General features: G+C 38.6%; 1 protein-coding gene across 1 annotated transcript in view; it reads left to right on the forward strand.

The window, feature by feature from the left end:
- The first annotated feature begins 1,594 nt into the window (after positions 1 to 1,594).
- LOC102689055 (PR domain zinc finger protein 1-like) overlaps positions 1,595 to 13,429 on the forward strand; it is a 30,841-nt gene continuing 19,006 nt past the window's right edge. The window contains exons 1-2 of the mRNA XM_006631437.3: positions 1,595 to 1,770; positions 8,874 to 9,149. Coding sequence (XP_006631500.2) covers positions 8,880 to 9,149 — 270 coding nt within the window. The 5' untranslated portion in view covers positions 1,595 to 1,770; positions 8,874 to 8,879. The remainder of the gene's footprint in view (positions 1,771 to 8,873; positions 9,150 to 13,429) is intronic.

Consider the following 13,429-nt stretch of genomic DNA (forward strand, 5'->3'; position numbering starts at 1 on the left):
CTTACATTATTATTTTCTAACCATCTTATCCAATACAGGGATGTGGAAAAGCCAGTGCCTGTCTCTGCAAACAACGGGCACAAGGCAGGATACACCCTGGAAGAGACACCAGTCCATCACAGAGCACACACAGACACAATCACACTCATACCAGGGCCAATTCTCCCAGAAGCCAATTAAGCTATCAGTATGACTTTGGATTGTGGGGTTAGAGTTAGATCACCCAGAGGAAACCAAAATAAACTCCACCCCAGGCCTGGAATTGAACCCAGGGCCCCAGCGCTGTGTGTCTGTAATGGTAACCACTGCACCACCGTTCTGCCATATAAACATAACGCATGGTATGGATGGCAGTGTGGAGACACAGAGAAGACTCCGGAATCCTGACTGGATAGTTTAAATCCAGGTGAACGCACTGCTGCTTTACACCTATGGAAGACACTTCACCACGATCACTGTAAAAAACCCAGATATAATAAATGGGTTCAAGTATCCCTGCACTTAAAAACGCAATTGTAAATCACTGTTGATGAAAGTGTCAGTCAAATACTAAATTATAGCTGTGAAATAGGGCTGGTATGAATGTTTTTGTTTAAGTGTCTAGGCGAAATCTGAAACTGAACACCTGAATTTTGTTGTAAAATTATCCAGTCTTGTTCAATTGTTTCTCTTTATGTTTCCGAGTTGCTCAATCTTTCAGAACTGCAGAACTGAAAATTATTACTCATTCTTTCTAAAAAACGAGTCTGTCAACATGACTGCATGTTTGGATACAAAACACTGTTCCTTGATATGTCAGGAACAATTTTAACATTAGAGTCATAGTTAGAGAGGGATTTCGAGTTATTGTTAGAAGTTCTTGGTTTCTCATCGAGGATTGAAAAGTATACGGAAAATCTGTTACAGTGTATGGTATGTTTTCCTGATTCTTTCATCAGAAAGAAAAACACACTTAAACTGTGCATGGGATGGTCTGACATTGTATTTCCTTGTGGGCAATGTGTGACCCTTCCAATAGTCCTTCAAAATAAACTAACACCATTGGCGCTGTTGGTCAGTTGTCCACCCCCTACCTGTGTCGTGACAGGGAAAATAATAAGAATGGGCAGCAGTAGGGGGAAAGTAAGTAAGGTCTCAGACGGATCTCGGGAGCGTCTGAGCCCCTCTTTGGGAAGGTTTCCGGAATTACCTGCCGAGCTTTTGACCTGGTCTATTTTATTGACCACTCTTCCTCACGTCCTAATCTAGGTCAGTCTGCTGGGAGGGTTAAGTTCAAGGCAGGAGAAGACTGACGCCAGACTGCTCGTTAAATAAATCAGCCTATGAGTGTTGTTTTTGTGTGTGTGTGTGTATGTGTGTGTGTGTGTTACCCAGGCAGACTGCAAATCCTTCCATCTGGAACAGCATTTTTTTTTTCAGAGATTGCAGTGCATATGTGTCTGTAGATCTTATTTTAACCCCCCCAGTGGGTGTCAAACAGTTCTCCTTCTGTAATCCCTGTCACATGACACCAGTGGAAACCAATGAGGCTGGAGCATGTGCTCAAAAGCCTGGCAGGGCCTGGCTTGGGATCTATTTTGAGACGAAGGTTTGATCGGGGTAGCTTTTGGGGGAGCGTGGCATATGGATATCTGACGAAGGAAGCGGGGAAAAGGAAAAGTAGGGGAGAGAGAAAGAGAAGAAGCTGCAACGTGGATGGGTTTTGCTTGGGAGAGAAGAGGGATGGTTGAACTCAAGGGATAAACTGAAAGCAGCTCAATGACCACCTAAGTAAGTGATCAGGGCACACGCTTCTTTTGAGTTTTTGCTGTGATTGATGGCTTTGAAGCTTTCATGCTTAGAATGGATGAGTTTGGAAATCAGGGCCAATGTTTCTGTTTGATCGCTTGTTGTGTTGGGAAATAGCTGAGCAACAATGTGAGGAAAGAATATGGTGAATGAATATGAGAAACATGCAAGCTTAATCTGCATCCAACACTAGTGAGGTACCATCGTAATCCACCATCATACTTCTTTATTTGTCATATGAACTAAAAACAGAGTTCAGAAGTAGATGTTTTTCATAGCAGATGCCAGGTTCCTCTCATGACAGAAGTGTGTTCTTAGTGTATAATAATGTTATTTGCCACTGCTATGTTATTTGCCACCTTGCATTACTTCTTAGCTTTCTTTAGTTGGGTTTTTATCCAGACAAACCTTCATATGCTGAACCTCCTTGCCATGCTAGTGCAAGGTGTCAGCATGCAGTATCAGAGATGGTGTGGTGAAATGTAAAAACAGAAAAGACAAATTGTTTACTCCTGTACTAGATAGCACAGTCCAGTGCCTTTAGTTTTTAAAAAAATGCAAAAAGGAAAAACAAATGTCTGTTGTGTTTGACAAGCTAACATATTTCTTTCAATTCTCATAACTGGTTCTACCTATTACATAAAAAAAATCTAGAGAACTTAATGCACTGTACTAATATAATGGTTCATATAAGGAGGTAGAACACTACCTGCATCATCACAAAAATACTTTGAAAAAGGAAAAATTACTATACCCTTAATAATACCAATCCTAACAAGGTAACATTTGAAGGAAAGATACATGAAAAAAATTATGAAAATATAAATGTCGGCTTTGCAGCCTGAATGCCTTCATATATAATGACTATCAACAGGGACACAATGAAAGAAGCAGAATCTTTGTCATTATCTCGTACAGTAACCTGATTATCAAGCAGGATTTGAGGAAAGTGATAAAATACAAAGAAACAAATAACGTAGATTTCTAAGATACAACTACACTTTAATTGGTCTTGGCTTTAGTGTTGGCTGCGTATTGTATTCTATACAGCAGTTCTTCAATCCTGTTAAAAAATTTCTTTAAAAAAATCACAAAGTTCATAAAAGGCCATGCTAAGTTGGCACAAGACACAGATCTGTAACTCCTTAATACACGTACTTGTACTGCAGGAAATAGAGCACTTGCCAATTCAAATCTGGTAATTATATTATACCCCAAGGGGTTATGAGGTTATAGTGTTTATGAAAGCAAATTAAGCTCATGCTTTTATGTTGGATGACGTCATAGTTCTTATATAAGAAACTTTCAGAACTTATTGGTCTGCACATACTTCTCAGAAACAACTCATTTGCATGCTGACACTGTAATTAATGGACACAGTGATTGATATAAACCCTTCCCCAAAGCCAATACAATCATTCTTAATGTATTCACAATATCTCAAAGGTTTTTAGTGGGTGCTCTATGCAGGCTCAGTTTCAAAGGAAGAAAGCCTTCTTTCCCAATGAGGCACTTCAATAATGTATTATTGTGCTTTTCAGAATATAGTAGTAATTATGGTGGGCTCCTTTAATAGTTTACATTAAAAACAATGTCTCCCTGCGCATATTTTCTAACATTTCTGTCAACAATCCCTAGGTTTTGAAAAGCAATGATCTGTTGCAAGTATGATTTAACATTAAGAGCATATATGAACTTTTTTTTTAGACTCAAACATAGCAGGTGAAAAAAGGAAAGTCTTTGACAGATGCAGGAAGAGAGTTGCAAAGTCAGGACACGAATTTAAACTGAATGTTGTCTTTCCTTTTTTTTTTGCCTTCAACCTCACCCTTGAAATTCCCAGAAGTGCAGCAGCATCATCAGGCCTCAAGGTTTTGGCTCACATGGAGAAAGCCATAATGCGATTAATTCTGATGCCATTTTTTAAAAATAATTTAAAGTCAATCCTTTATTTTACTAGATGTTAGAATAGTTCACTCTATATGGTTTAGATATAAAAGACACCACAATATTAGTTGTATTTACAAAAAATTGAACTAAAGACTCAATGCTGCCTGTAAGACAAATGTGATCGAAACCACGACAGATCTCTCCAAAAAAGACCAAGACATTTTAGCCAATTGCCTTGAAAAATGAATCGCTCTAGTACAGAGGTCTCTAACCCTGCTGGAGGGCCCCAGGCCAGCAGGTGTTACAGGTCATTGCTAAATCAATTCTTAAAAACAAGAATCAATTTGTTATTAATTAGGCAGAGGATTTGGTAATTAAAGTAAATAAAAGATAATTTAGAATCACACTGGATTCCAAGGATACTATGTATCCTTAAGCCCACAACAGAAATCTGGCCCTTAATTGAAAGTTTACTTCAATTCTTTAAAATAAAAGCAGGTGTTGACTTCAGAAACAGGCAACATGACTGGATTGGGGCTTTCAGCATTAGGGTTGGAAAGCTCCAACAGGTCACCTTAGGTTTTCTCACATTATTTTTAGTTGGTCTTTCAGGCCCCTACAGGATCTTAGTTCTTCCTTGTTATTAGCCTCCAAAATAAGAGTGCAGTCTTTTTTTCCCCACTGGTCTTCCCTATTTGTTCCATTCATGACTCATTACAATCTGTAGAATGTCTCACCTGCTCTTTACTAAGCACAATATCTTCAAAAACCAGTAGCTCACCATCTACAGATGGCTGATCCCATTTGATCAGGGATGCCTCTCAGTAAGAAACACATGCGCCCCTGACACAGCATTAGCCAGTCTGTTGGCTCTCTCCAAGATAATTCATTTGCTGGTGGTAAGGCCCAGGGAGTGCTCGAGAGCCATCCTGTGCTTTCTAGACTCCTTTCAACTGCAGGGAGAAGAGACACAACAGTAGTGGCAATTTACAAAATGCCTCCAGTCAGCCCTTGGGCAGCTGGTCAATCCTGTTCCCTGGCAGTGCTTTTCAACCCCATTGAGACTGAAACTACCAATCCTCAGGAAAGGAACACGTCCCCCTCACTTTCATCATGACGTTTGGGTAGCAATCCCCTTCCTAGTTACTAAGCAGCCTGTCTGCCCAAGACCTTTGATGGCCCCCAGGACAGGACAGCCAAACATTCCAAGCTTGCTGAGCCCCCCCCAGTAAGCCAGCTCAACCCATTACTAAAATGATCTGCTCTTGCACTCTCAAACACCCTCCTTCCAAGCTGAAGTGTAGACACATACGCACTCTAACCTTTTGCCTACTAGCAGTTCTTATACAGTAAGTCTTTAAAACAGTCCAGGTGCTCATTACAAGCAGGGCCTATCCTGACAACTCCTTTCCCTTCCCTGGAATTTCACTCCCTCGGAGTGCTAATTACTCAATCAGACCAGGTGTGGCTCATTCTACTGTACAGGTTTTTTCCATTGCATTAACTTGCGATTAACAGGTGGCTCTGTCTAATAGTAGTACCTACTACTATGGTCAAACAGTTCAAATTAATCCTTCAATTCAAATTATTAAGTAAATTAAAGTTACAATTGCATATCTGAGTGCTCAGTTAGGTGGCAGGTTAGTGGGCCTCCAGTATGTATTACATTACATTCATTCCTGCTCTAGTGTATGAAATTACTGAGAGGACAGAAACTCAATTTCTAAGGAGAGGCCTTAACAAGACATTTTAAGACTAGAAGAACAGTTTGCTTTTCCAGAGAACTGTTGATATCAAGAAAATATCAAATATTAAGTGAAATGTAAAGCCATTTATTAGGGGTAGGGTCTAGAGTACTACACTCTTATAAAATGAGAGTTTAGCTCCATACCCTCATGTTTGTGTTGAGTTTATTAAAGCACATGGTCTCTTGGGTTGTCTGGAATCTAAACAACTCCAGTCACAAACACGCATACCAAGAGTGCCTTAATTGATAGAATAAACTAAATTGTTCACTTCAAAAGGTTCCACACAGCACTTAAAAATCAGTTAAATAATTTAACATTGTTCTAGATGAAAGCAAATTAACAACTATCTATGGTAGAGAAAATAACGTCCATCACTGTTTTAATCTTTCTCAATTAAATTAGAGAAATGTTAGCATTTACAGAGTGACATACAGTATATAGAAAACTTTGTTTCTGGAGACCTGATGACATGAACCTAAACATGTTATGGCACAAAACTGAAATAGTATATCTGTTTCTAGAATCATTTATTGCCTATACTTACTTCACTTAAAATAGATCTTGGTAACAGAGGTCTACTTTAAGTATTGGTACAGGGATCTGTGTTTTCTTTTCTCCTATAGAGTTGATGCATAACCATTTATCTTAAGGACAAAGCTTAAATGTGTAGAAGGAAGTACACAGAACTTGTTTACAGCAGTACCTTAATAATCTCATTTCTCTATGATGCTGCTTCACTAGAAACAGCTGAATAACATTATCCTGACTCCAGTGAACTCAGGTAAGGCTGATTCATTCATCCTAAACTGGAGGTGTTTTTCCCTGAAATGCTTGAATTTACAGTATAGCTATAACGGGGGTGAAGTGAGATGTACATGCTGGATCCTGCATGCTATCTTAAAGCAGTTCCAGCAAATGGAATACAGACACAATAATGTCAGAAATGCCAAAATCATGCCACATATGGCTGGATCTCCCTGCTACTCATCTGGCAGAGATTTTTAAAGTCTACCTTTCTTGGTCACCTCAGCTGGGCTTTTTTGACTTGTTCTCCAATGACTGGAGACAGCTGCACACCTGTGCTCTTCCAGTACTTTCTGAGGTTTGCTGGAAACAATTACTACTGTACTTCAGTCAAAGCAGAAGAAACAAAAACCCTGCTCCTTATACAAGAGCTCTATCTAGATTTGCATTGGTAGTGTGGATGATTTTCTAGTTTTTCCTAATATTAATAACATCCCTTAAAACAATAAGACTTTCTTCAAGAATCCTTTCCTGTGTGATACTCAAACTGTCTAAACTCTAATATCTTTGTGATAGTGCTCATTTGCCTAACCTTATATACCCCGAGTGTGGCCCCTCACCTTGACACACCTGTGCTCAATTAATTGAGGTCACATACCCCACTTGCTTTAACAAGTTTTGTTTGATTTTTTACAGTCTATTTTTTTGGAACTTCACAATGTAAATATGAAAGGGCCCATAATAGACACCCACTGTAACCCTACCCTTTATTTTCCACACAAGTCAAACAGGTTTATAATGTCCCTCTAAACTGTAGAACTAGGTACAAGGTCTTCCTAATTATCCCACAACTGTTCTTATTTAAAATATGTTAAGTCCTTTTACATTTGCCCTAGCAGATGTCTTTCACCTCAACTCTTTGGAACCCAAACAATAGGCATGTAAGGGATGCAGGTATATACAGGGCTAATTAAATATTTTTTATGTTTCTTATAGATCCGTGTGACATCCAGTTATAACTTTTTCTGATGTAAGAAATGCAGCTGAATCACCAAAATGTTAATGCCTAGAGACAAAATACATCTATTCAGTCTGTTCCCTAGGCAAAATTCATGGAGTTAGCACCCTTAAGAATCATCATCCTTTAAAAACTTGTCTGGAAAGAACAACTGTAATCAGAGAGCAAGGGTGAAGCAGGGTAGTCTTGGCACTTATCTAGACAGAAACAATGGTACACAATTACATATAACATAAGTACAAAGTAAGTCATTGCTGGAAAATTTAAATAATTTAATGGGTAGTTTTCTCTATTATAATAATAAAAACATAAAGGCACTTGGTAAAAAAAAGGTTTTGTGGACTTCCCCTCTAGTTTCATTTACGAAGTAAATTTCAGAACTTACGGCAATACACCTGGTATGCTATTTTATTTCTCACATGCTTCTGTAAAACTGTCACCATCACTAATATCCAGGTCAGTGTTCTCAGGCAAGGGGTAGGCTCAGGCTCCCCCACAACAGTGATATAAAAAAGGATGGATGGGTTTTCAGGCAAAGGAGAGATTTACAGAGGGGAAGAGAGTAGTTTTCATCTTCACTTAAAGTAAAAATCTTCCTAAACTCTACTACAGCTGTCATGCACTGAGACAGCTCTTGAACATTACAGTACAATTCAATTCCAGTAAGCTGCTTTGGCTTGTAAAAGAGCACCCTTCCATGGATTTCACAGATTACCTGACAAAGTGAGAAAATCATGCGGACAATTCTGTTTGGTTGTATTGTCAGTTTCTGTCATCTCTTCAGTGCCGGGAAAGAAGAAAAGCAAAAATCCCTTGAATTTTTGTTCAGTTGCATTTAGTTTCACATACTGTTAAAGAGGCTTATGCATGAAAACATTGAATGTGATCTTTATATGGACAGTATCTGTATATCTATCCTGGTATTTATTTGAAGAACAATGTAAAACATGACTCCCAGGAATCAGAAATATGATTTTGATGGGAGATTATATTCCAAATCTTCTCGTTTCAAAATCTCATAAATGGAGTTTGTAACAGACAACAGACAAGAGGAATTTAAGGATCCAAACCTCACCTACTTGAGGTCTCTTCCATATATCCAGTACGTACATCATCCTGTCTTCTGGATTTTCCTTTGCACATCTCTCTCACCCCTCCCACCACCACAGCTATACCCCTGCAGCAGCTTACTGGAAAGCGAGGTTGTTCGGTCAGCTTTACCTTTGCCACATAACCTCCTGTCATCTCTCTCGATTCACACAACTGAATTACACTTTTTCCCATAAAATGTGGATCTCCAGCTCTTTCTGAGGAAGGCAATCAATGGAATTCCCTGAGAATAGTTATATTCCTTGGTCAAATTACGCAAACCTTTTGCAGTCTTTCATATCATATTCTAAGAGATGCAATAGGAATACAAAGGTTTCATTTGAGGTTCAAAATAAAGTAAAGCAGCTTACCTTTAAGAAATGCTCTTGGCTAAAATCTGTTGTTTCATAGCAAACCCCCCGTTCCATCGGGGAGGCTGACCTTAACTATGAGAAAGAATAACCCCTGACCCAAAATAGTTTGTTCTGGACATTTCTATATTTTGACAATGTTTTGTCATGTGCTTTCCCCAGGACATCCTAACTGGAAGCCTTCTGATCAACTCATCTCTTTCTCTTTTTCCCCTGTCTTTCCAGGAGTTAATGAGCTTTCAGCTGAGCGGAAGCTATAAAAAAAAACAAAACTGGGAACCAAAAAACAAAACAACAAAGCACAAAACAACCACAGAGACTTCGGCTGAAATGAAAATGAAAGGAGAAATCGGGGACATGAACCTGTGGAGGGAGGCCGACTTTGCCTTGAACTGCACCTACATTGTCAACGACCAGCCTAGTGACCAGAGCACAGGCATTCCCAGAGCCATAACGTCCATACCACGAAACCTCACATTCAAGTATGGGCGAGACAATGAGGTATGTACTTTTCTCAAGACCCTTTGCAGTAGAAAGAGTGAAGCATCCATACTAACTGTGTTTACTACCTGTACACAAGATCACTAAACTCTGCTACTTTTTCCAGCCTCTGTATCTTTGGATCTCTCCTCCCTTCTATCCTCTTCTATCTCCCAATTTCAGTATCTGCAGTGGGAGTTTTCCATTTCACACTCCTGTTGTAAAGAGTTATAACCTCTTCTGTCTCTAGACTCAGTTCTCTTTTCTATTTGCCGATAGAGGCCAAATATACTTTGAGTATAGCCTTCTTTGTGGGAGTGTTTTCCAGGTTTGCTGTACTCAAATTCAGCTGGTAGAAAGATTAAACAAGAAATAGAGACCCAAAACGTCAGATGTCTTTCCCTCTCTCCAGCACTCTGGAATATTATGTTTCTCAGTCACTAAACATTATCAAAAGCCCATCTGAGCTTTTCAAACTGATTTAAATGAAAAATAATTGCCTTAAATGCAAAACTCTGTATGATGATACCAGCCTTTGGATACCAACACAAGTTCTGGTTTTACTACAGTATATACCTTAAGGCTGATCTCCAGACTAATCTGGTCCTACTAAATGAAAAAAATAGTTAACCCCATATCCCCACGAGAAAATAGGTTAAGGCAAGATAAACATTGTGTTTTATGATAGACGATCTATTAAACAAGTCTTTATGAGAAAGCACAGTCTAACATCTGATCTACAGAGGGTGCTGTACAGTATTGTGACAAAATAGTCCTGTTGTTTACTGTTATTTAGAACGTAGCTTTTGAGAAAAAAAGCTTAAGATTAGTCCTGACATAAAAATACAGCATGCAGGGAGATGACATCAGCTTCATAAAGATGAAGCTGTATAAAGATGATCCAGATGAGACAGATTGAGAGTTTCTCTTCTTTTTGTTAAATTTGCTTTCCACACATATTTATGAAAATCAGGAGGCAACACTCCTAATAGAAAAAAAGACTCCTCAAGTTGTAGCACATACAGAAGCTGACCACAAACTGCTGCATTATTGTGGGCTGGCTCCAGCCAAGGTATCTTTTTCCACAGTACCCCTGCTTCTTACCCAGTACCAGTGAACATCTAAAGTTTTTAGTGAACGCTTTGTTTGTCCTCTTTCTGATGCACTCCCAGATAGCATGCTGACATGTGTTTAGCATTTGGGGGGTTGCAGTTGGACCAAATTCAATATCCCCTAGCACTGTTAGTGATATGGATGAAAATAACATCCACCTCACATCAACAAAAGCTGTAAAGATGACGTGGGTGCACAACATTGGCAATCATTTGACAGTTGCCCATTTCAGGTGTAAGAATAATTCCGATTGTCTTTGTGTATTCTGCCAGACCCTGCACATTAATCCCAATATGTTCATTAACCAAGTCTGAGGCAACCCATGAACTATAAAAAAGAGATATTTTCATAGTAAAGTGGACACTATGTGTGGGGAGCGTTCTGGCGCACTACGGCTGCCGTCGCATCATCCAGGTGGGGCTGCACATTGGTGGTGGTGGTGGAGGGGAGTCCCCATTACCTGTAAAGCGCTTTGAGTGGAGTGTCCAGAAAAGCACTATATAAGTGTAAGCAATTATTAAAAGACAGTACATATTTGCAGCGCTGAAAAAGAAGCCATGGATGCTAACCATTTTATTTCTGTAGATAACAGAAGGCCAGTGCTATTCTGAGAGTTTTCACAGCATTATTCATTGAGGACTAACTTCCTCATATACCTTGAACTTTTCTCACATTTCTCAGCAAATGTGGTCAGAAGAGTTTTGAGAATGTTCACAGCTTTTTGAGGCCCACCCCCCTGATCTTATGTGGGAACGACATTCTTAACAAACACTTTCTCACTGCTGAGCACAGAGTGTGAACATGCCACTGTTATCTTCTTTATTTACATTTTTTTCAGAGAGCAAAAACTAATAAACAGCATAGTTTGCGTTGTTGTAACCATTTCAGGAAGGCAAAAAAGCCCAGTGCCATCTTCCTGAGAACCTTACCAAGAAGCTACACTTACAGTATTTCTGCTTCAGCCTCTTTCAGAGTTAGAATCTCTTTTTTCAGTTTTCTAACTCAAGTGCAAACATTACAAATGCAACAAAATAAATACATAAAGACAAGGCATTTCATCTTCCTAGTCTATTGAGACAACTATGTTTAATTAATTAAGATTTTATTGATTATTTGGCTTGAATTACTGTTGCATGTCCAGGTTTGTGTGTACTCTGCAAAAATAAAAAATGAACAGATGCAAACAGTTTATAAACCTGTTCACCATATCCATATATACAGTACTGTATTGCAAGCTCATACTCATATACCTTCATACTACACATTGCTCTCTCGTGCCTTCTTTTACCCTGTAACCTTTCTTCCAGCTAATTATTTGTCTTTTTCGAGCAATATCAACTACAATTCTGAATATCTATTTTCTATTTACACTTGTATTTTGGCATTGTGATCTTGAAAAGAGATTTTCAAGTTTCTTGTATATTTTCTAGGCTCTTCATACAGTAAGACCCATACATGTTCCTCATTATATAGTTATTGATATTTGCCAAACTATACTTTACCCATGCAGTATATGGTGTGAAAAGACTGGATACCTTTAATCAGACTGTCCAAAAACCACCACACCCATTAAACCAAAAGTCATTATTAACAGTCATATTAACAGAATCTGTGGTGAGTTTGTTATACTGTGCATTGGAAGATTACACAGGTATCACTACATACAGACATTTTTACAGGGTGTCGCTATCAAACTGACATTAAATCTGGCACAAGTGCTGGTTGTCAGTTTCAACCAGCAACCAGTGTTAACCCAACAAGCACTGTAAATCACTGACAATGCTTCTTTTATTGCATAACAGAAAAATTGAATTGCCCCAAATTTCCTGACAACCTTCACATAAAATCAGAAACAATATATTAGCTTGACTCTTTGTGGTCTTCTTAAATCACTGCTGACTTTTCTGAACTTCTTTGTTTCACTATTAAGTGACTTTTTTCAGAAGACTGCAACAGGCTATTTTTTAAAGAAGCTAAAAAAAACATGCAGAGCAGCCTGCAGGACTGGAAGACCAGCCTTTTCTTTAAATGAATGCTGTTCAATGCAGGCCATCAAAAACAAAAACAGAAAAACCTCCCTTTATTAGTGCACTGCATCGCCAGGCAGTGTGAGATGACTTCACAACATTGTTTCATTTAGTTTCGAAGGGTGTGGGTGATTTCTGTGTATATTTAACATCCTCTATCATTAGAAATTAGGATCTGGGCCAGATCATTTGAAGTTTTTAAACACTTTTGAAAACAAAAGTCTGCAGAGTGCCCAGGTTCTGCAAAAATGCTTTTCTTGCGGCACTTTTATACGAACCAGCACTAAAGAAAAACAAAGGTGCAAAAAGTGCTTCACCTTCATGCAAGAAGCCAACGAAGTGCTTATTCCTTTTGACTTTAAGAGCAGTAAAAGTAAAAAAAAAAGTAAAACAATACTCCTGTTTCACTGATTAACATTGTTCATACTCCTGCTTGTCTCATTTTATCCTGAAATGTACTTGGGGAGCTAAAAACAGAAGAACAGCAAGTGTTCATTGATTGCCGCTGTAGTTCCAAAACAATTTCTTTCAAAGGAAAGCTGGCATTACAGTACCTATTGCTTTTATGAAGAACTGCAAGTGTAAATATCAGATATAAGATTGCCTTCACTGCACAGTATCTGTATTATGATTAGTATTTTTTCTTAGTATATAAGTGTTTAATTTCTTCATGTGATCACCAGGAGAATAGTGTGTCTATCTGAAAAAAAGTGATTTAAGTTGCCCATTGCCTTCTTCTCTTTTAAGAATTATGTTCAATTTCTAGGATTACCTCAGTGTTAATAACATGCATGAATGTAAACATACAGAACTTTCTGGGCCTTTTTGTCTTCTCTGGTTTAGAACAGACCCTTGTGTGATATATTATTTGACCAGTGAAGAGTGTCTAGTCTTTGCAAAAAGCCAGAGATCCTTCATCCGTTAGTTGTAAAATTACCTGTTCAAAGTCGAGTGGTCCAACTAATTCATTGAAGGAAACAAAAACAGAGACTTTAAAAAAACACTGCAGGAAAGAAAGAGTTTCAAACCACTGTAAGCTTGCTTTGGCTCCCTGCCAAGCAATCTGACTGCTGAAAGAAAGCACTTTCTCTGGCTGAGCTGTGAGCTAATCATGCCTCAGCTATGTGCCTACTGTCAGACCCACACTTCCTCCCCCTGTGG

This window comes from Lepisosteus oculatus, chromosome 11 (genome assembly GCF_040954835.1).
Source record: "Lepisosteus oculatus isolate fLepOcu1 chromosome 11, fLepOcu1.hap2, whole genome shotgun sequence".
Classification (NCBI taxonomy): Eukaryota; Metazoa; Chordata; class Actinopteri; order Semionotiformes; family Lepisosteidae; genus Lepisosteus; species Lepisosteus oculatus.